General features: G+C 44.5%; 1 protein-coding gene across 2 annotated transcripts in view; it reads left to right on the forward strand.

Annotated features, from left to right (window-relative positions):
• The window catches only part of MKNK2 (MAPK interacting serine/threonine kinase 2), a 104,500-nt gene that overhangs the window by 14,046 nt on the left and 70,081 nt on the right, over window positions 1-20,373 (forward strand). For both annotated transcript variants that reach the window (XM_056570972.1, XM_056570963.1), the window contains exons 2-3: window positions 7,407-7,600; window positions 9,932-10,016. In XM_056570972.1, coding sequence (XP_056426947.1) covers window positions 7,550-7,600; window positions 9,932-10,016 — 136 coding nt within the window. In that variant the 5' untranslated portion in view covers window positions 7,407-7,549. The remainder of the gene's footprint in view (window positions 1-7,406; window positions 7,601-9,931; window positions 10,017-20,373) is intronic.

The raw sequence follows: 20,373 nt of genomic DNA on the forward strand, positions 1-20,373 counted from the left end.
CCAAGAATCCACGGCAAAACGGAAAAAATATTCATTGCGCGACAAAATTGAAGAAAAAATTTAATTTTGTGACTTTTGGGGGCTTCCGTTTCTACGCAGTTCATCTTCTAACCCCCTATAACTTATTTATTTTTCTGTGTATGCGCCGTGTTCTGAAATTTTTATCGGTACCATTCTTGTATTGATTGGACTTTTTGATCACTTTTTATTCATTTTTTCATTATATAAAAAGTGACCAAAAATACACTATTTTGGACTTTGTAATTTTTTTGCGCGCACGCCATTGACTGTTCGATTTAATTAACTATATATTGTTAGAGTTCGGACATTTCCGCACGCGGCGATACCACATATGTTTTTTATTTTTTTTTATTTACACTGTTTTTATTTACACAGTTTTTTTTTATGGGAGAAGGGGGGTGATTCAAACTTATTAGGGAAGGGGTTAACTTTTTTTTTTCACTTTTATTTTTTTTGTACGTCCTGCTCCTGTTGTATGAAGCTCTCTTAGGGGCTGATTGCTCAGCATTAGCCATAGGTCCTGGCTGCTGATAGCACAATTGCCAATTCGGCTGATGTCCGAAATTAACCCTTAAGACCCTGTGATTATTGCAGCTTGTAAAGTGAGTAGAAACTTTGCCAGTTGGCTCAGGGAGCTGATCAGGACAATTGAAACAAAGTGGCGGCTCCCCATAAGCTGAAAGGATGGTCTGAGGGGCTCTACCTGCATCCATCCTTTCCAAATCTTCCCTGCAGGCAATCTGTGGTAATGAAGCGCTGATAACAGTGATCAATGCTGTGGCATGGTAATTGAAATATTGCAAGTAATAGTCCCCTATGAGGACTTAAAGCGCAACTGTCATGAGATTTTAGCCCCCCAGACACTACTACAATGTTACAGATGTCCATAACATGAGTGTAACCACACCTTAATGGGTTTTCCTCCTTCTTTTATAACTTATAAAATACATTTATCCAGCGGTCTGGCTCAGTCGGATAGGCGTAGCTTGTGGTTCACTAAGCTCTGCCACCGCCACGCCTATCCTCTCCTTTCATCACTGGGATCACTATGTAGTAAGACACAGCGCATGCACCCCTTCTGACGTGCGTGCGCCACCTCCCTGCATAGACAGAGCGAGGGCTGCCTATGCGCTCACTGTGCAGGTGTAGTACTAGAGGAAGGGAGGGGCGCATGCGCTGCGTCTTACTACATAGCGATCCCAGCGCTGAAAGGAGAGGATAGGCGTGGTGGCAGCGGGGCTTTGCGATCCCCAAGCCACGTCTATCCGACTGTGCCAGACCGCTGGATAAATGTGTTATAAAAGGGGGAAAACCCATAAATGTGCGGTTACACTCATGTTATGGACATCTGTAACAACATTGTAGGGGTCTGGGGGGGCTAAAATCTCATGACGGTTGTGCTTTAAAAAACTGTGAATAAATGTGAATAAACCACTTCCTTAATAAAAGTTTGAATCTCCCCCCTTTTCCCATTTTTCAAATAAAACAAAGTAAACAACCTCGATATGGACATTATTGAATGCATTATATTTTGGCGTGTTTGTACTGGTGTGACCTTGTTGGTTGTTGTTTCATTTTTTTTTCTGTACGACTTGGTTGAATCTAAGGTACATGCTTGCTGATGTTTGGTTGTATTATGCAAATTTTCAAATTGCTGTCTTTGTCACTAAACAAAAATAAACATAAACCTGCAAAAATGTCCGAACTCATATAATAATAATTAAGCGGCATGTTCAATGGTGTAAACATAAAAACACAAAATACATAATTAGATTTTTCATCACTGCATATACCAGGAAAATATGAATAAAGGGCATTCAAAAATTCCCTTTAACCTCTTGGGGGCCGAGCCCATTTTAACCTTAACCCCTTAAGGTCCCAGTCCATTTATACCTTAACCCCTTAAGAACGCAGGACGTAAATGTACGTCCTGGTGAGCTGGTACTTAACGCACCAGGACGTACATTTACTTCCTAAGCATAACCGCGAGCATCGGAGCGATGCCCGGATCATGCGCAGCAGGTCCCAGCTGCTGATCGCAGCCAGGGACCCGCCGATAATGGCGGACATCCGCCATTAACCCCTCAGATGCCGTGATCAATACAGATCACAGCATCTGCAGCATCGCGGTCACTAAAATGGATGATTGGATCGCCCGCAGCACTGCCGCAGCGATCCGATCATCCAGCACGGCAGCCGGAGGTCCCCTCACCTGCCTCCGCTGCCTTCCCCGCTGATCACACTGATCAGTGCTATGTCCTATACATAGCACTAAACAGTATTAGCAATTGAATGATTGCTATAAATAGTCCCTTATGGGGACTATTAAAGTGTAAAAATAAAAGTTAAAAAATTTGAAAAACCCTCTCCCCAATAAAAACGTAAATTGACCCATTTTCCCGATTTCACCCCCAAAAAATAAAAAATAAATATTTTTATATACATAATAATATGCTGTCAAAGAGCCCAATTTAGTCAGACTAATGGGGAGATACGAGTGAAACAGTTGCCTCCCGAAGCTGTCTGTGACAGGATTCGGAGGCGGGAACAGAACAGCTGAGAGCCAACTGTTCTGAAATCTCGCGAGACGTGCGTCACGCAGAAATGGCACCGCTGGACGGGAAGACCGGGACTCTGCAATGAAGGAGAGGACCGGAACGCCGAAAGGGTAAGAAAAGAGAGAGGGGGGACAAGATAGGTCCACAAACTAATGCCACCGATAGACGGAGTGTGAAGTGCGGGAACAACTAAAACAGATGGAAATATATGTGTAAAAATGTATGAAAACGCGGTGCAACAGTAAGGAATACTGGAGAATTGAGAAAATTTATAATTAATAGTTAAGAATGAAGTAATTAACAAATGCAAAAATGTTGATAAGTACTATATAGATACTTATCCTGCCGTAGCAGCTAAGAAAGAGGACTTGTTACCTGTTCCTGATTGGCTGTTACTGTACCTAGCATGTTTTTATACCTGTGTACACCTGTACTCTTTGTATCTAAAGTTTTTTCTTTATTACCTGTGTTAAAATGTTTATTTTGCTGCTATCATTTGCAGTAAAGAAAGTTAAATGCACTAATGCGAGGCCTTCTGTCTTGAAATAAAATCATGTCTTCTGGCTTCTGGTGGCGAGAGATCTCTTCCTCAAAAAAAATCAATTCATTTTACTATTGCTTGTGGTAACCTGTACTCTAACAATGTCACACTGGCTTGCTGTCTGGTTACAAGTTTGATCCGGTGTTACTAATACATCAATGTAACTGTGGGAAAAGGATCTATTTATACATCATTATGCGTGCCCACTGTTTATTCATATAAGTGGTCTTGCTTTCTGTAATACTACTTTCCACTGACAGAGCATATTTGGATATGGCAGGATATCATATAACAATATAGTATACCAGAAAAACAGTGCTTCAGCTCACCCCAGGTGCGCACGGACAGGGCGTGGACCTCGCCCAAAATTAGCAGCAAGAACAGAGAGGAGTCCAGCGTCCGATAACTCAGGGGATGATATTTATTTCACCAGATGGTCATAACAGTATGACTAAGGCCTTGTAAGGCCGAAACGCGTCACTGTTCCTTGTGTTCCTGTTATGACCATCTGGTGAAATAAATATCATCCTCTGAGATATCGGACGCTGGACTCCTCTCCCTTCTTCTTACAATATAGTATGGTTTATTTTGTGAGTGAAAAACATATATACATACATTAAATTGAGCTAAAGGGACTAGGTTCCGGGACCAGTTTATTTGATAGTTATACATTTGGTTCACTCGATGTGAGTGAAGTCTCACTATAATTTGGAGCCACTTATTCATTTAGCTAGGGATATCCATCCCTATAGCTATTTAGGGTTCCCCCAGTGAGACAGTCAGCTCTTCTCCTATTTTTCCCTTACTTTAGGGTATATAGAAGTCAGCATAGACTAGGTTCCAGGGAGTTAACTCCGCCTAGGTGTAGATAGAGAATAGGGTAAAGAGAGGGAGGGTGGCAGGTAGCGGCCAATCCATCCTTGCTGGCCTTTTTACACTCCTAGGTCCTTTCCCTCTTCTTCCCCACCTATACCCCACCCTTTATTTTGAGGTCATCTGTACTCTTGATAAAATTTGTGCATCATTTACCTATCGATACTACTTGCATATAGGTCCATGGTATTTTTTGAGATCTATCGTTGAGAATATATAGCCTCTTATCGAGTCTTCATCCAATTTTTTCATTTTTTCTTGTTTTTGATTGATGGTTTGGGGATGATTCCCTATTTTTAGCACAATATATTAAAAGTTAAGTATTAGTGTTTTTTTGGTGATTCCCTCTCTCCTGTCTGATAGCACTCCTCTGTGCTCTCTCCTGTCTGATAGCACTCCTCTGTGCTCTCTCCTGTCTGATAGCACTCCTCTGTGCTCTCTTGTCTGATAGCACTCCTCTGTGCTCTCTCCTGTCTGATAGCACTCCTCTGTGCTCTCTCCTGTCTGATAGCACTCCTCTGTGCTCTCTCCTGTCTGATAGCACTCCTCTGTGCTCTCTCCTGTCTGATAGCACTCATCTGTGCTCTCTCCTGTCTGATAGCACTCCTCTGTGCTCTCTCCTGTCTGATAGTACTCATCTGTGCTCTCTCCTATTGGCAGGAGAGAGAGCACAGAGGAGTCCTATCGGGAAGGATAGAGAGCCATATTGGGCAGGAGTCATATCGGGCAGGAGAGAGCACAGAGGAGTGCTAGCCCACCCTCATTTACTGGACTTTGTCCAAGCCTGTGCTTCAGCTTGGACAAAGCAAGGATTTTATAAGCCATGATTTCTATAAATAGGAAATAACATTTTCTTATGAAATATTAGAAAGGTTAAAGGAATACTCACCAAGTTCACCCACACTGGGTTGTAGTGTGTAAACAGGAGTCCATGCATGAGTCACTTTCTTATTTACGTTTTCTTGCTGCCGAGTTGTCGTCCGTTAAAGTTCCGTAATTTTGGCCTTCATTTGCGCTCTGAAGGCGGGTACCCTGACAGAAGCCTTGCTTTGGCTCCCGTGGAAGGGGCATAAGCCCGCCCCCCTTGTTCGCATATTCATTTTCCACCTGAATGCAGCACTCTTTCTACAGTAGGAGAGCGCTCTGTGCAGTGAAACTGCCCATGCGCCGGTCCTTTGCTACACCTGGAAGTCGGGAGTAGCAAAACTTCAGAAAGAGGTACTTCCTGGTGTAGCGGGGGAGCGGCGCATGCACAGTTACACTGCACAGAGCGCTCGCCTACTGCAGACAGAGTGCTGCACTTAAGGGGAAAATTAATATGCGAACAAGGGGGGCTAGCTAAGACTCCTTCCTCTGTGACCCAGAGCAAAGCTACCAGTTGGCCTGATTTCAGCAATACAAAATACACATTTTCGTCATGTTTTACTAATTTAAAACATTTCTAAACTTTTTAATATATAAAAAAAAACCTGTTTAACATTTTTATTGGGCTGTGTGAGGTCCAATTTTTTGTACCGTAATCTGCAGTTTTTCGTTACCATTTTAGTATTGATTGTACTTTTTGAACACTTTACTGGGATATAATGTTATAAACATAAAAACGCAATTCTGTGTTTTTTTATTTTTATTTACGTTAACGACATTGACCGTACAGGATATATAATGTTAGGATAATTTAATAGTTCGGACGATTACGCATGCGTCAATACCAAATGCGTTTATCTTTATAATGTTTAGATATTTTTTATTTAGAAGATGGGAAAAGGGGGTGATGTGAACTTTTTTTTTTAAATACACTATTAGTCCCCTTAGGGGACTTTTAGGAGGAATTGATACAGATCAATACAGTTCTATTCAACTCCATTGATCTGTTCTCATTTGGTTAAGACTGCTCCAGACAGGCTCAATCAAATACAGATCCACGGCAGCCATGGAATCCAGAGGTAAGCCCCCGGCTACCTCCACATTGGATGGGCTCCACTCGCGATTGCACTGTGGGGTAGGTGATCCACACTGCTAGACCGCCAAGAATGGTTAAAGGGTTCCTTTAGATGTTACTGTCAACTTTGACAGTGGCGATCTAAAGGGTTAATAGCTGGCCGTGGTGACCGCCGCATGTTGGATATTAGCGGTGGCCCCCAGCTACAGGAATTTGGGTATGGAGCGGGCTTCAGTCGGGGGCCTGCTCCATACACCTTGAGCAGTGACGTTAATAAAATCAAAGGGGGAAGTCGGTCCGGCCCTGCTTTTTTTTTTTTTTTAATCATACTTTATTTTTGTGTTCAAAAAGCTTCAATAAAAATGAACAAACATACAAACAACACATCGCCCGACCAACTGCTTTCTATAGAGTTGTAAGCTGGGAATAACACCATAGATTTCTGTTCAGCAGACACGGTACATGAGAATAGGGATTGAAGCGAACTGTTTACAATGGTTCAGTATTGTGCATTGCCTGTCACTCTATGGAAAGCATGTACATCTCACACTGCAATGCACATGGGAAGGAGCTTTTGGACAATATGGCCAATTTATTTGTCTATTTTGGATGCAAATCCTATCCTGACCGCAGGTTTAGAGATTTAAACTGAAAGCATCATAGTGATCAATTACTTTCAGTTTAAGTCATTTACCTGTGGCCGGAACATGATGCTGTGTTACCCAGTCTTGTGTATTGCTGGTAGGGAGATGCTTATTACTGTGCTGCCAGTGTTTTTGCCCATATGCTAATGCACCAGGGAGGCACTGAAAACAATAGTCTTAGCATATGGACAAAACACTTTAATATTGCGATTCTTTGTGTATTTCACTGTGAATGTTAGAGGTACCTACGTTACGCTACGTAACCTACATTCCTATAGGGGCACCATTGGTTATCTTTCTACAGCATGCTGTGCTTTTCTCCTCTGGGAGAGAGCGGAGAGTTTCTTAGTTAAAGGGGTAGTCCAGTGGGGAAAAACTTATCCCCTATCTCTCTGTACGGGGGCCAGGCTCTCCGGCCAGATAGCGGGTGTCGACCTCCGCACGAAGCGGCGGCCGACACGCCCCCTCAATACATCTCTATGGCAGAGCCGGAGATTGCCGAAGGCAGCGCTTCGGCTCTGCCATAGAGTTGTATTGAGGGGGCGTGTCGGCCGACGCTTCGTGCGGAGGTCGACACGCCCCCTTCCCGCGTGCGGTCGGGGCTCCGTACAGGAGAACGCAGGGGGCCCCAGCGGTCGGACCCCCCCGCAATCTCAAACTTATCCCCTATCCTTAGGATAGGGGATAAGTTGTTCACCACTGGGTCACCACTGGACTACTCCTTTAATGGGGTTAAAACAAAAGAAAACCACCCCAATAACAGTGACTAAAACTCATCTATACTTGTTTTTTCTTTGCTCAAACCTTATGGTCTTTTATTTGTTTTACAGGGTCTCTTTCCAGCCTTCTGAGATCTGCAGTCCCCTATTTTTTCTTCCTTAACTCCAAACTTTCAACTGCATATTTAGGCAGTATTTAAGTTTTGGGAGAATTGTGCCCATATAATTTGAATTTTAAGATTTTTTTTGCAAGAATGGTACAAAAAAAAAGTCCTGAAATGAAAGGCTTTCATCGTTCCTTCAAGGTAAGTTGATTTTATATTGAATTACTTTTACTATTCCTTATAGTCCCCATCCAATAGATTCCAGGTTTAAAGGAGTTCTCTGGTAGAAATGTAATTTATTTATTTCACATCAACTGGTGCCAGAAAATTATACAGGTTTGTAAATTACTTCTTTTTAGAAAAGCCTTCTGTTTAAACTTCCAGTACTTATCAGCTGCTGTTTCCTCCAGAGAAAGATGTGAAGTTCTTTCCAGTCTGACCACATTGCTCTCTGCTGACACCTCTGTCTGTGTCAGGAACTGTCCAGAGCAGTTGAGGTTTGCTATGGGCACCTCTGCTCTGGACAGTTCCTGACACACAGAGGTGTCAGCAGAAAGCACTGAAGTCAGACTGGAATGAGCTACACAACTTCCTCTGGCGCATACAGCAGCTAAGTACTGTAAAAGTTAACATTTAAATAGAAGTAACTTACAAATGTATTTAACCTTCTGACACCAGTAGATTCGAAAAAAAATGTTTTCCACCAGAGTACCCCTTAAGGATGATGTAGGCCTTGAATGGTGTTCTGCGGTTCTTGGTATCAGTCATCACTTACAACTGTCATGTTACTCAAACCATTTCAAGGTTTTGCTGGGTGCGTTATCCTGCTAAAACAGGCCACTGCTATAGAGAGTATTGTTGCCATGAAGGGGTGTATCTGGTCTGCAACGATATCAAGTAAGGTTATACATGTCAACGTTATATCCACATGTAAATCAGAATCCAAGGTTTCTCAGCAGAACATTGCCACCAAGTCATGTTGCCTTCCTCCCGTACACAATCCTAGCACTATTTTTGTCTTGTCTGAAGCTTACACTACCACACAAGCTCTAGCAAAATAAAATGTATCCTCTATCCCCAGCTCAGCAGGTAATTCACCTGCTGAACAGACAATGATTGAAGCCCTTTTCTGAAGGTGGGGGCTGGAGCGCACCAAGTGAGTAGCCGGCCCTTGTACAGGAAATCATGAGGGGCACCAAGTGGTTGGACCCTCGCAAAACTTTAGCCCCTATTCCGTGATTAATCCTTAATTCTCTGTGTTCTTTATATTCAACTGTTAAACCATAGGGCTAGACACCTCCCAATAGGGGGCACCTAATAGGAGACAAAACGCTCCCAACGGGACAAACACTCCCAATAGGGGACAACCAGGCTTATGTGCTGCCTTTACCTTGTACACAGGGCCAATGTCAGGCTATAGTCAATACCCCAGTAAGGGGCCCAGACTCTGAGGGCCCAGGCCCCCGCTGCACACCCCAGCACAGAAGCAAGAGAATGCTGTTTAAACAGTGGTCTCATGCTTCCGTACATACACTGGCCACATCATTCATCCCCCCTTCCCCGTGCCACATTATTCCCCCTTTGCCAAATCCTCCCTCCTTCATTATCCCCTGTGCCACATCATTTCCTCTTGATCCCCCCTGTGCTATTTCATTCCCCCTTTATTTCCCTCTTTGCAAATTCATCACCCCCTCTTAACCACCCCTGTGTGTTTTAATTTCAGTTTTATCAACCTGTGTCACTTAATAAAGGGGATGATGAATTTACACAGAGGGTAATAATGGGGGAATTAAATGGCACAGGGGGATCAAGGGGAAAATGATGTGGCACAGGGGGTAAGGGGGGATAATTTGGCAAAAGGTGGCACAGGGTATAAAGGGGAAATTAAATGATACAGGGAAGGAATAAGGGTTTATTAAACGTCAATGGGAGATTCTACAGTAATTTTGCTTTTTATCATATTTTATAGGTAATTACACTCTGGAGTGAGTACAGTACGGTATTCGGTCATTTAGACTGTTAAGCTTTTTTTTCCAAATAGGGGACATCTCATAATAGCAGACACTTTTCTTCATTTCCCGTGAGTGTCCGCTCTTAGGAGATTCTACTGTATACAAATGATAAAGGTACTGACCAATAGACTGAGAGCCGATGGTGCCAAACTATCAGATAGTTTGACGCTATCTGCTCTCAAAGTCTGTTAGTTAATATATGGCTGTTCTACTCATGAAGGTTGTGCAAGTTAGACTTGTCTGAACACAGAACAGAAGGACCTAACCTTTTCACTTTGGTCAATGTTGTATTAAATAGGATGGTATTAACTTTTACCCTTATATATAATTTAATATTACTACATGAATCCTGTTTTGCATTTCTGCTTAACATTGAGATCAGTAGACAGGTTTTATAGTACTTTTTATCATTCTTTAGATTACAGTTGCTAACAGGGAATTTATGGTTGTGTATTTTTTACTTTTCAGTAACCAAGTAAAGAAAAACTTGTATATTCTGACTTGTTACTCTCTATTCTAGGGACAAAACCCATTTGAAGTAGATTATGGAGAGGAGTCCAGAAATATTGCATCTGTGTTCAGCTTTGACTGCCCCTCTCGCCCTGGTAAGTAAGCTATGAGTGGAGTCTGTCTTGCAAGTGTGGTCCTACTTGCTGTTTTTTTATTTATTTATTTATTCTTTATATATATCCCTTAGGGACTCGGCCCATTTTCACTTTAAGGACTCAGCCCTTTTTTGCAATTCTGACCACTGTCACTTTAAGCATTAATAACTCTGAGATGCTTTTACCTTTTTTATTCAGATTCTGAGATTTTTTACCATGACATATTCTACTTTAACACAGTGGTAAATTTTCGTTGTTACTTGCATCCTTTATTGTTAAAAAAAAAAAAAAAATCCCCAAATTTCATGAACATTTTGAAAATTTAGCATTTTTCTAACTTTGAAACTCTCTGCTTGTAAGGAAAATAGATATTCCAAACAAATTATATATTGATTCACTTATACAATATGTCTACTTTATAATTGCATCATAAAGTTGACATGTTTTTACTTTTTGAGGGCACCAGAGGGCTTCAAAATATAGCAGCAATTTTCAAAATTTTCACGAAAAACTCAGAATCTGAATTTTTAAGGGACCAGTTAAGTTTGAAGTGGATTTGAGGGGCCTTTCTGTGAGAAATACACAATAAAGTACCCCAATATAGAAACTGCACCCCTTAAAGTATTCAAAATGACATTCAGAAAGTTTAACCGTTTAGGTGTTTAACAGGAACAGCAGCAAAGTGGAGGAGAAAAATCAAAATCTCCATTTTTTTACACGAACATGTTCATGAAGCCCAATTTTTTTCATTTTTTCAAGGGTTATGAGGAGGAAAAAAAAAACTTGTAACCCAATTTCTCTCGAGTATGGCAATACCTCATATGTTGACGTAAAGTGCTCTGCGGGGTCGCAACATGGCTCGAAGGAAAGAGCAACTTTGGGATTTTGGAGGGCATGGTTTTTGGGGGGCATGTTGCAATTAGGAAGCTTCCATGGTGCCAGAACAGCAACAAAACCTCCACATGGTACACCATTTTGGAAACTACACCACTCAAGGAACATAACAAGGTTTATAGTGAGCCTTAACACCTCACAGGTGATTAACAAACTTTTGTTAACCACTTAAGGACCAAGGGCGTACAAGTAGACCCTGGCTCCCTGGTACTTAAGTACTCAGGGCGTACCTGTACGCCCGTGGGAATTCCTGTCCCTGTGCAAACCCCTGGCATGCCCACACAGCAGTTTGCTCTCTAAGCATGCTGGGATTTGTAGTTTTGCAACTGTAGGGCCACAGTTAGATCACTCTGCTGTGATTTCTAAACCGTGGCCCTCTAAATCTTGCAAAACGACTACTCCCCTAACAGCAAACTGCTTTTTCGGCATGCTGGGAGTTGTAGTTGCATACCTCCAGCTGTTGCATAACTACATCTCCCAGCATGCCCTTCGGCGATCAGTTCATGCTGGGAGTTGTAGTTTTGCAACAGCTGGAGGCACACTGGTTGGAAAATACTGAGTTAGGGAACAGAACCTAACTGAAGGTTTTCCAACCAGTTTGTCTCCAGCACGGTCTGTCAGTACATGCTGGGAGTTGTAGTTTTGCAACAGCTGGAGGTTTGAGAGCGCACCATGTACATTTGAGGCCTAAATTGGTGATTTGCACAGGGGTGGCTGATTTTACAGCAGATCTGACATAAATGCAAAAAAAATTAATTCCCATGTGTGACTCCATTTTGGAAACTACACCCCTCACGGAACGTAACAAGGAGTATAATGAGCCTTAACACCCCACAGGTGTTTGACGAATTTTCGTTTGGGGGTCGGGGGGGGGGGGGGGGTTGTATATGTGGTGTTTTACCCTTTATTTTGTGTTAGTGTAGACAGAGAGGCGCTGATCAAGGAACACAGCGCTGTAAATGTTCGGTGCTGTGCGCGAAGTGACACTTTGCAGCGCCATACATTTAAGGCACTCGGCGTTAAGGGGTTAATTAAAATTCGTCAAACATCTGTGGGATGTTAAGGCTCAGAGTACCCCTTGTTACCCTTGTTACGTTCCGTGAGGGGTGTAGTTTCCGAAATGGGGTCACATGGGGGTGTTTTTTTTTTTTTTGCGTTTGTCAGAACTGCTGTAAGGGTGTTTGTAGTATGTTGTGTTTGACTCTATTTTGTGTTGTGAAGTGTAGTGTTTTTTGGGTACAGCCACACAGGCGGGGTTCACATAGTTTCCCACTGGGAGTTTGAGTTGCGGTGGAAAATTTGCCGCAGCTAAAACTTGCAGCGGAAAACTTAATGTAAACTCTGTCCGTGTCAACCCTGTACATTCATATATTGGAGGGGAATGCTCATCACCTCTTCAGCGGTTGCAAAACTACGACTCTGAGCATGGACTGACCATGCATGCTGGGAGTTGTAGTTTTACCGCAGCTGGAGGCACACTGGGGTGAAAACTCTGAGTTAGGTAGCAGACAAACTCTTCCCCACCAGTGTGCCTCCAGCTGTTAAAAAATTCCAACTCCCAGCATGCACTGATAGCCAAAGGGCTGGTAGTTGTAGTTATGCGACAGCTGGAGGCACACAGCTACAACTCCCAGCATGCCGAGACAACAGCTTGCTGTTCATGCATGCTGGGATTTGTAGTTATGCAACATCTGGAGGGCCACAGTTTAGAGACCACTGCACAGTGATCTCCAAACTGTGGCCCTCCAGATGTTGAAAAACTAAAAATCCCAGCATGCATAGACAGCAAATGGCTGTGTGGGCATGCTGGGAGTTGTAGTTTTGCAAGATATGAAGGGCCACAGCTTAGACTGTAAACTGTGGTCCTCCAGGCTACTTACCCAAATTTGCCGCTGCTGGATTTCTGCGCCACCGTTGCTATGACATCAGGATCGCCGCCACCAGATGACGTCATTGCCGCCGCCGTCTGGATCGGGTTCCCCCGCTCTGCCCGGACACCCATGGGTGGGCAGAGCGGGGGAACTGAACTTTAACCCCCCTTGCCCTCCTTCTGCTATTGATCGGTCGCTTCTGACCCATCAATCGCAGGGATAGGAGGGGTGGCACCCCTGCCACCTCACTCCTATCTCTTCCAGGCAATCGGGGCTGTGTTGGACAGCCCCAATCCCCCTTATTTTCCAGGTCACCGGAGACCTGTATGACCTGGAATCACTGCAAATCGCTAATCTGAATTGATCAGCGATTTGAGTCGATCGCCGATATGGGGTGGTCTCAGGACCCCCTTTGGCGATGTCACGGGATGCCTGCTGAATGGTTTTAGCAGGCAATCCCCGTCTGGTCCCCGCCCGGCGAACAGCAGGGACCTGAATACCCATGGGCGTACAGGTACGCCCTGGGTCTTTTTAGGGAACATGGATGGATGGCGTATGCATATGCCCTGTGTCCCCAAGAGGTTTATGACGCAGCCCCCTGAATTGCCCCTTACTTCACTGGAATTCCTGCAGCGCAAATTCTGCAGCAGAAATTCTGCTGTGTGAATGGGACAGCGGAATCCCATTGAAGTGTAGGTAAAAAGAGTGCTACTACGGCACTGCGATATAAACGTATAGAGCCGGTCCACAGGCTAGGATAGATTTTGCAAAACCGCTCACATGGATACAAAGGGAGAGGGAATGAGTGGGGGGGTACACAGGCAACATGCTCAGTTTCGCACTGAACACAGTGCTTCTTCCGGCCATGGCACAGTTTCGCACTGAACACAGTGCTTCTTATGGCCATGGCCGGAAGAAGCACTGTGTTCAGTGCGAAACGGAGCTTGTTGCTCCTTCCCTCTGCCTTTGTATCCATGTGAGTATTCTACCATGCAATTAAGCAAGAAGATGAATATGATGAATGGCTGGTTGTTTACTTCATGTGAATACTCCCATTGAAGTGTATCGGCTATAAATTAATGCGGAATTCCATGCAGAAATTCTGACTTGTGAACATAGCCTCACCATCAGCTATGTGTCCTGCTATATTTAGCAAAGTGGAATATACATCAGTTCAGCTACTCGCTTCTATTGAGGATTGCTTACAATTTTTGTTTAGATGGGACTTTCCAATCCCTTTTTTATGTTTTTAATTTTTTTTGATACATGAAGTGACCAAAAATCAGCAGTTCTAGACTTGTACATTATATTGTAATAGTTTGGACATTTTCACATATTTCCACAATATATTTTTTACATTTTATTTTTAAATCACATTCACTCAGGGTTCTCATAGGGTAAAGAATGAGTGGGATTCTGCTGAAAGAATGAACATGTTCATTCTTTTGGCAGAATCCAGAATTGCTCAGAGCAACAGAATACATTTGGAAACAATAGGTAGGCTGCTGAATGTGAAATTTCCATAGTGTGCGTGGGCCCTTACAGTTGTCTTCCCACTCCTTTGTTCCTGTGCTTTTTTTTATTTTTATTTTTTTATTTTTTTTTATACAATTTTTTTTTTGTAATCAATTGTCAATCACATACACAATAAATACATTCACCATGTATAGCATGACAGCACAATATATAGCACAAGTTCCCTATGCTGTATATCATGCTACACTACCAGTTTGGCACTTTGGAAAGAAGGGCGTAGAGAGGGGAGATCATAGGCCCGAAGCTTTGAGAGACAAAACACACAAGGGAGAGGGGGAAGGAAAGGGGTGTTATTCCTCTTCCTCCTCGATTTACAAACTGTCCCGGATGAAATAGTTCCTCAGCAGGCTGTGGACCAAAACTGTCTGTAGTAGTATTGTACAGCGAAAGCTTACAACTGCGGCCCTTATGCACTCTAAGGATAAATAATCATAAAGGGGTCCTCTGCTCTGGATCCACATATCGGGGTGGAGAGCTGCTGCAAACATGACATTGTATAGCATGATTAGCAATTTGAACAGAACCATGTAATACACCTTTTCCCTAAGTTCCTGTATAGAAATGTAGATTCACCTCTTTCCTAACCAATACAGCTCAACACCATATATTACAGCTTCCAAGCACAGATAATCTTGTTGCTACTTGGTCTTGAGTAGTTAAGATGGGCAATGCCTTTTGTACCAATTCCTTAAACATTTTAGAGTTTATCGTTTAATGGAGAAATCCACAAAAAAAATACTTGTCCCCTATCCACAGGATAGGGAATAGGTAGCTGATCAGGGGAGTCTGAGTGCTGGGACCTCCCGTGATCACCAGGGCTGGACCCTGCACTTCATTCCTATGGAAGTGCTGAAAAGACCCAAGTACATCACTCGGGAATCATCAGCGCTCCCATAAGAATGAATGGAGGACGTGGCCTCTACCAGTAGACGTGCTCCTTGGTGAGCGTGCCGGTGTCCTGCACTGGAGATTGCTCGGACCCCCGCGATCAGTTACTTATCCCCTATCCTGTGGATAGAAGTTTTTTGGACCGGACCTCATTCAGCAGGCATCCCGTGACAATGCCCTGGGGGTCCTGAGGTGCCCACTTGTCAGTGATCGCCACAGATCGTCGGTGAATTCACACCGGCGATCTGCAGCGATTCCGGCCATATGGGTCACATGTGACTCGATGACCCGGAGATAGATGTGATGGGCAGTGTAGTCCTGTAGCTAGGGGGAGGTGGCGATACCTTCACCCCCCCAGGAGCACTGCTATTGATCCAACAAATAGCAGCCGGCAGAGTAGGGGGTTAATGTCCCCTTCTCCCAGCTCTGCTTGTCCACCGAGTTCAGTCAGCGGGCTGAGCTGTGAGGAGCCAGGGACCCCCCATCTGTGAAGATCTGTGCCCCTCAGGGCTGAAGAAGTGATTTTAGTGCAGGGCGAGTTTGTATGCAGGGACAGGTAGGAGGTTAATAAAAAAAAAAAAAAAAAAAAACTCCTGCAGCATTTTTTTTTTTTTTTTAACTGTGTGCGACTTCTAATCACACCGTTATATAAAGTTAACACCAAGCACATACATATACACACTCTTCAACCCCCCCCCCCCTTGCTTATGACCGGCTTTACAAAGTGAGGCCAGGAGCTCTCGGTAGATGAGTCTCTTCCACAAGTATAGTCCCTCGAAGTGCTATGGCGTGAAACTCTACAAACTTTGCAAGAGTACCTCCGGGTACACTTGCAAGTTTAGAGTATATGAGGGACAAGATTCCCGTATTGAACCCCCAGAATTGTTTGGGACCTTGTGCACCCATTGCTGGATAAGGGTTACCACATGTACGTGGACAACTTTTATACCAGCATCCCTCTGTTCACATCCCTTGCTGCCAGATCAATATTCGCTTGTGGGATCGTGCGGAAGAACCAGACAGGCCTTCCTCTAAATTTTGTTCAGACACCAATGCCCTAGGGTGAGTCCTTTGCCCTTACCCATGAAAACCTGTTGCTGGTCAGGTATAAGGATAAGAGGGATGTCCTTATGCTGACCACAATTCATGGTCAAGGAAGCTCACCTGTCCCTGTGCAAGGTACCACAACACCGGTCCTCAAGCCCGATAGTATTCTGGACTACATTCGGTATATGGGGGGAGTTGATGTGTCTGATCAAGTCCTCAAGCCATACATCACATCACCATGCGGAAAACCCTGGTATGGTACAAAAAAAGTTGAGGTCTACTTGGTACAGGTTGCCATGTACAACTCTTTTGTACTGTCCCAGCATGCTGGCAACACAGGGACATTCCTCCAGTTCCAAGAAGTTCTAAAGGCCCTGATCTTTGCTGAAGTTATAGGTGCCAGGATCGTCCCAGGCCAAAACTTTCCAAGTGAAGTCCCCCACACTGGAAAGATGGGACTATCCCAGAAAAGTTGCAGTGTGGGTCACAAGAGGGGGATACGAAATGACACCACCACTCAATGTGACACGTGCCCTGATCATCCGGGCCTCTGCATTAAAAACTGCTTCAGGAAGTATCACACTTCCATGCAGTACTAAATTTTCCCTTATTAAAACTTTTAAGACCTCTGGGGTATTTTTCCAAAAATGGGTAACGGAGTGACTATCATCGGGGACTTTTTTTTATGTTGCCTCAAATGCGCAGCGCTCTCTTTCCAACTGAGCGGGGTGCGCATTTGAGGCAACAGGTTAGGGATGGCCACACACCACATTCCTGGAATGATTATTCAGAGCATAGGGTTTTGGGGTGAACGTATTTTTAGTTTTGGCTATACTCTGGGTCATCATTCTGGGAACATAACCTGTTTTGATTTTACGTCCCACTGTACCCCATTTTTGTAATTTAACCCATGTAATGCTCCTTGAGGGGGGGGGGGTCCCGCTGTTCTGGCTCCATAGGCAGCTATGTATAAGCTCAAGGTCCCTGACTGCGTTCCTGCTCTTCCGAGGCCGGTGTGCACCCGCCGAGCTGTTTACACCCAGATATGAGGTATGTCCTTACTCCAAAGAAATGTAAAAATTTACAGTGACATTTCATCCTGTTACCACTGGGTAACCCCAGCATTTTAGTGTAAAAAATAAAATTTTCCTTTTTCACATCCCACTTTAATGAACATTTATCAAACACCTGTGGGGTGTTAAGGCTCACTGTACCCCTTGTTACGTGCATTGAGGGATGTAGTTTCCAAAATAGTATGCCATGTGGATTTTTTTTTTGCGGTTCTGGCACCACAGGGGCTTCCTAAATGATAACATAATGTCAACAGACATATTGGGGGAGATTTATCAAAACCTGTGCAGAGGAAAACTTGCCCAGTTGCCCGTAGCAACCAATCAGCTTGCTGCTTTCATTTTTATGAAGGCCTGTGAAAAATGAAAGAATCATTCTGATAGGTTGCTATAGGCAACTGGGAAAGTTTTCCTCTGCACAGGTTTTGATAAATCTCCCCCATTGTGTATGTGAATCTATACATAATTTATTTGGAATGTCTATTTTCCTTACAAGCAGAGAGCTTCAAAATTTTCTATTTTTTCATAACATTTTAAAATTTTTCACCAAGAAATGATGCAAGTAGCGATGAAAATTTACCACTAACATAAAGTAGAATATGTCACGATAAAACAGTGTCGGTATCAGAATGAAAAGTAAAAGCATCCCAGAGTTATTAATGCTTAAACACTTTTGTCCTTAAAGTGAAAATGGGCTTGGTCCTTAAAGGGGTACTCCTGTGGAAAACTTTAACTTTCTGGCACCACTTGATTTAAAAAGAAAACAGATTTGTAAATCACTTCTATTAAAAAAATCTTAATCCTTACATTACTTTTTAGGGGCTGTATACTGAAGAGAAATCCCAAAAAGAAATGCATTTCCTCTGATGTCATGACCAAAGTGCTCTCTGCTGACCTCTGCTGTCCATTTTAGGAACTGTCCAGAGCAGCATATGTTTACTATGGGGATTTTCTCCTGCACTGGACAGTTCCTGAAATGGACAGCAGAGGTCAGCAGAGAGCACTGTGGTCATTACATCAGAAGAAATGCATTTCTTTTTTGGATTTCTCTTTAGTATACAGCCCCTAAAAAGTACTGGCAGGATTAAGATTTTTTTAATAGAAGAGATTTACAAATCTGTTTAACTTTGTGGCACCAGTTGATTTAAAAATGTTTTTCTCTATCGGCTCCATTGGGGGACACAGACCGTGGGTGTATGCTGCTGTCTCTAGGAGGTGTGACACTATGGTAATAAAAAAAAAAACTCTGCTCCTCCCATCAGGATATACCCGCCTCCAGGCCCTGAGCTAATCAGTTTTAGCTTAGTGTCTAGCAGGAGGTGGACATGGTCTTCTATATTATTGTTTTTCCTAGTATAGGGACGTGTTAGTTTTTTACTCCCTTTTTCTTTCATGTTTTCAAGTGGGGACTCACGGACTCCGGTTCCATGTTTCCCCATTGCGAGTAAGGGGGCACAGACATTGCGTATATGCGCTGTTCACCCCCCTCCGACCCCCCCCCCCCCCCGCCAACGGTCAGCGCCTGGGTTGGTACCTCATGGGTCCGGTTCCCCCTATTTCCCTGCTCGCCTCGCTCGCGCGCATAGCTGCCAGGCGTGATGCAGCTGACAAAAAGCTGACTGAAGACTTCACAGAAGACTCAATTAGGTAAGTTCTTCTGACTGAGGTGAGTACATTCCTTTATCCTTAGGTGCGGACTTGCAACCTCTGGAGACCCTCTGTTTTTGGCCCACCTCTTTTTAGGTTTATGGGGCTGGCTGTACTGGGGCTTTATTCTTTCTGGGGCGAGCAGGGGCATCTTTAGGGGGCATGAGTGATTGCACTGTGTGTATGTGTGTTTCATACCTCACTGTGTGTGTTTTTTTTTACTATGCGGCTACGAGCCGCAGCGCCTTATATGCGGCTGACAGCCGCGGCGCTTTCTCTTGCCGGGCGCACGGAGCGCCAGCTTACTTTCACTATCTCCGGCAGCTGCTGTCGGCGTGTTCGCCACTCGCTCTCTTCCCCCCGAGCGCATATGCGGCTGACATATGCGCTCGGGACTAGGAGCGGGTGCCATGACAGCTTCTTCCCCGTCCTCCATTGGCTCCGCCCACAGGGCCGTCGGAGGTCCCTGGAGGCGCAAAGTGTCCTCCAATCGGCGCCGTGGGCGTGAATTTCACTGTGAGAGGCCAATCCTTTAGTGCCTCTACCTCATGCACGCCCCTCTCTGGCTATTGGCTGGCCTTTTTTCACTAGCTGCACGGAGCCGCGTTCTCCTCACTGCCAGCTGCCAGGGGACACAGACTAGAGTGAGAAAGTTCCTGTCTTTTCTCATTATGTCCGTACCCAGAGCTGTTCCTCCCTCTAAACAGAAAACCGGAGCGTTGGTGACTTATTTTGTCTGTAAGCACTGCAATGCTAAGATGCCTAGTTCTACTGGGCCCGCCTGCTCCCCCAGGTACCCCCTGATGCCCTTTTGGTTCCGGTGGATTCAGCTGCCTTTCCAGCCTGGGTTTCTTCCCTGACCCAGTATATGGCTGACTTGACCCAAGTCTCCCGCTCGGTGGCTGAGGCCTCCCGGGAAGTGGTGTCCGCCTTGAAGGGGTCTGCCCTGCGTCGGCCCTCTGTGAGGGTTTGCTCCACTTCCCCACATACTTCAAGCTCTCGCAAGCGTACTAGGGGTGCCTCGTCCGACTCTTTCATTGAGTCCTCAGATAGGCGTGCCCCGCCCCCCTGTCATCTGGTCACAAACGTCGCTCCTCCAGAGGACGTTCTTGGAGTCGCCGCTCTACCACGCCAGAGCAGCGTACCCGGTCAGGGTCACGCCCCCTCCAGGACTGCCTCTACTCGTTCATTCTCCTGGTGAACTGGCTGACGAGGCTTCCGAATCGGCATCTGACTCAGAGGACTGCTCTGATACAGTTGAAACGGTGAACTCATTGGTTGCGGCCATAAGAGACACCTTTCACTGAAGTATCCTTTCATCGTGCTAAGCCAGCACCTCAAAAGTTCAGCTTTCATGCTGACTTTGACGCCATTCTGGAATCTGCATGGAAACATCCAGACAAG

This window comes from Hyla sarda, chromosome 1 (assembly GCF_029499605.1).
Source record: "Hyla sarda isolate aHylSar1 chromosome 1, aHylSar1.hap1, whole genome shotgun sequence".
In the NCBI taxonomy this organism is placed as follows: Eukaryota; Metazoa; Chordata; class Amphibia; order Anura; family Hylidae; genus Hyla; species Hyla sarda.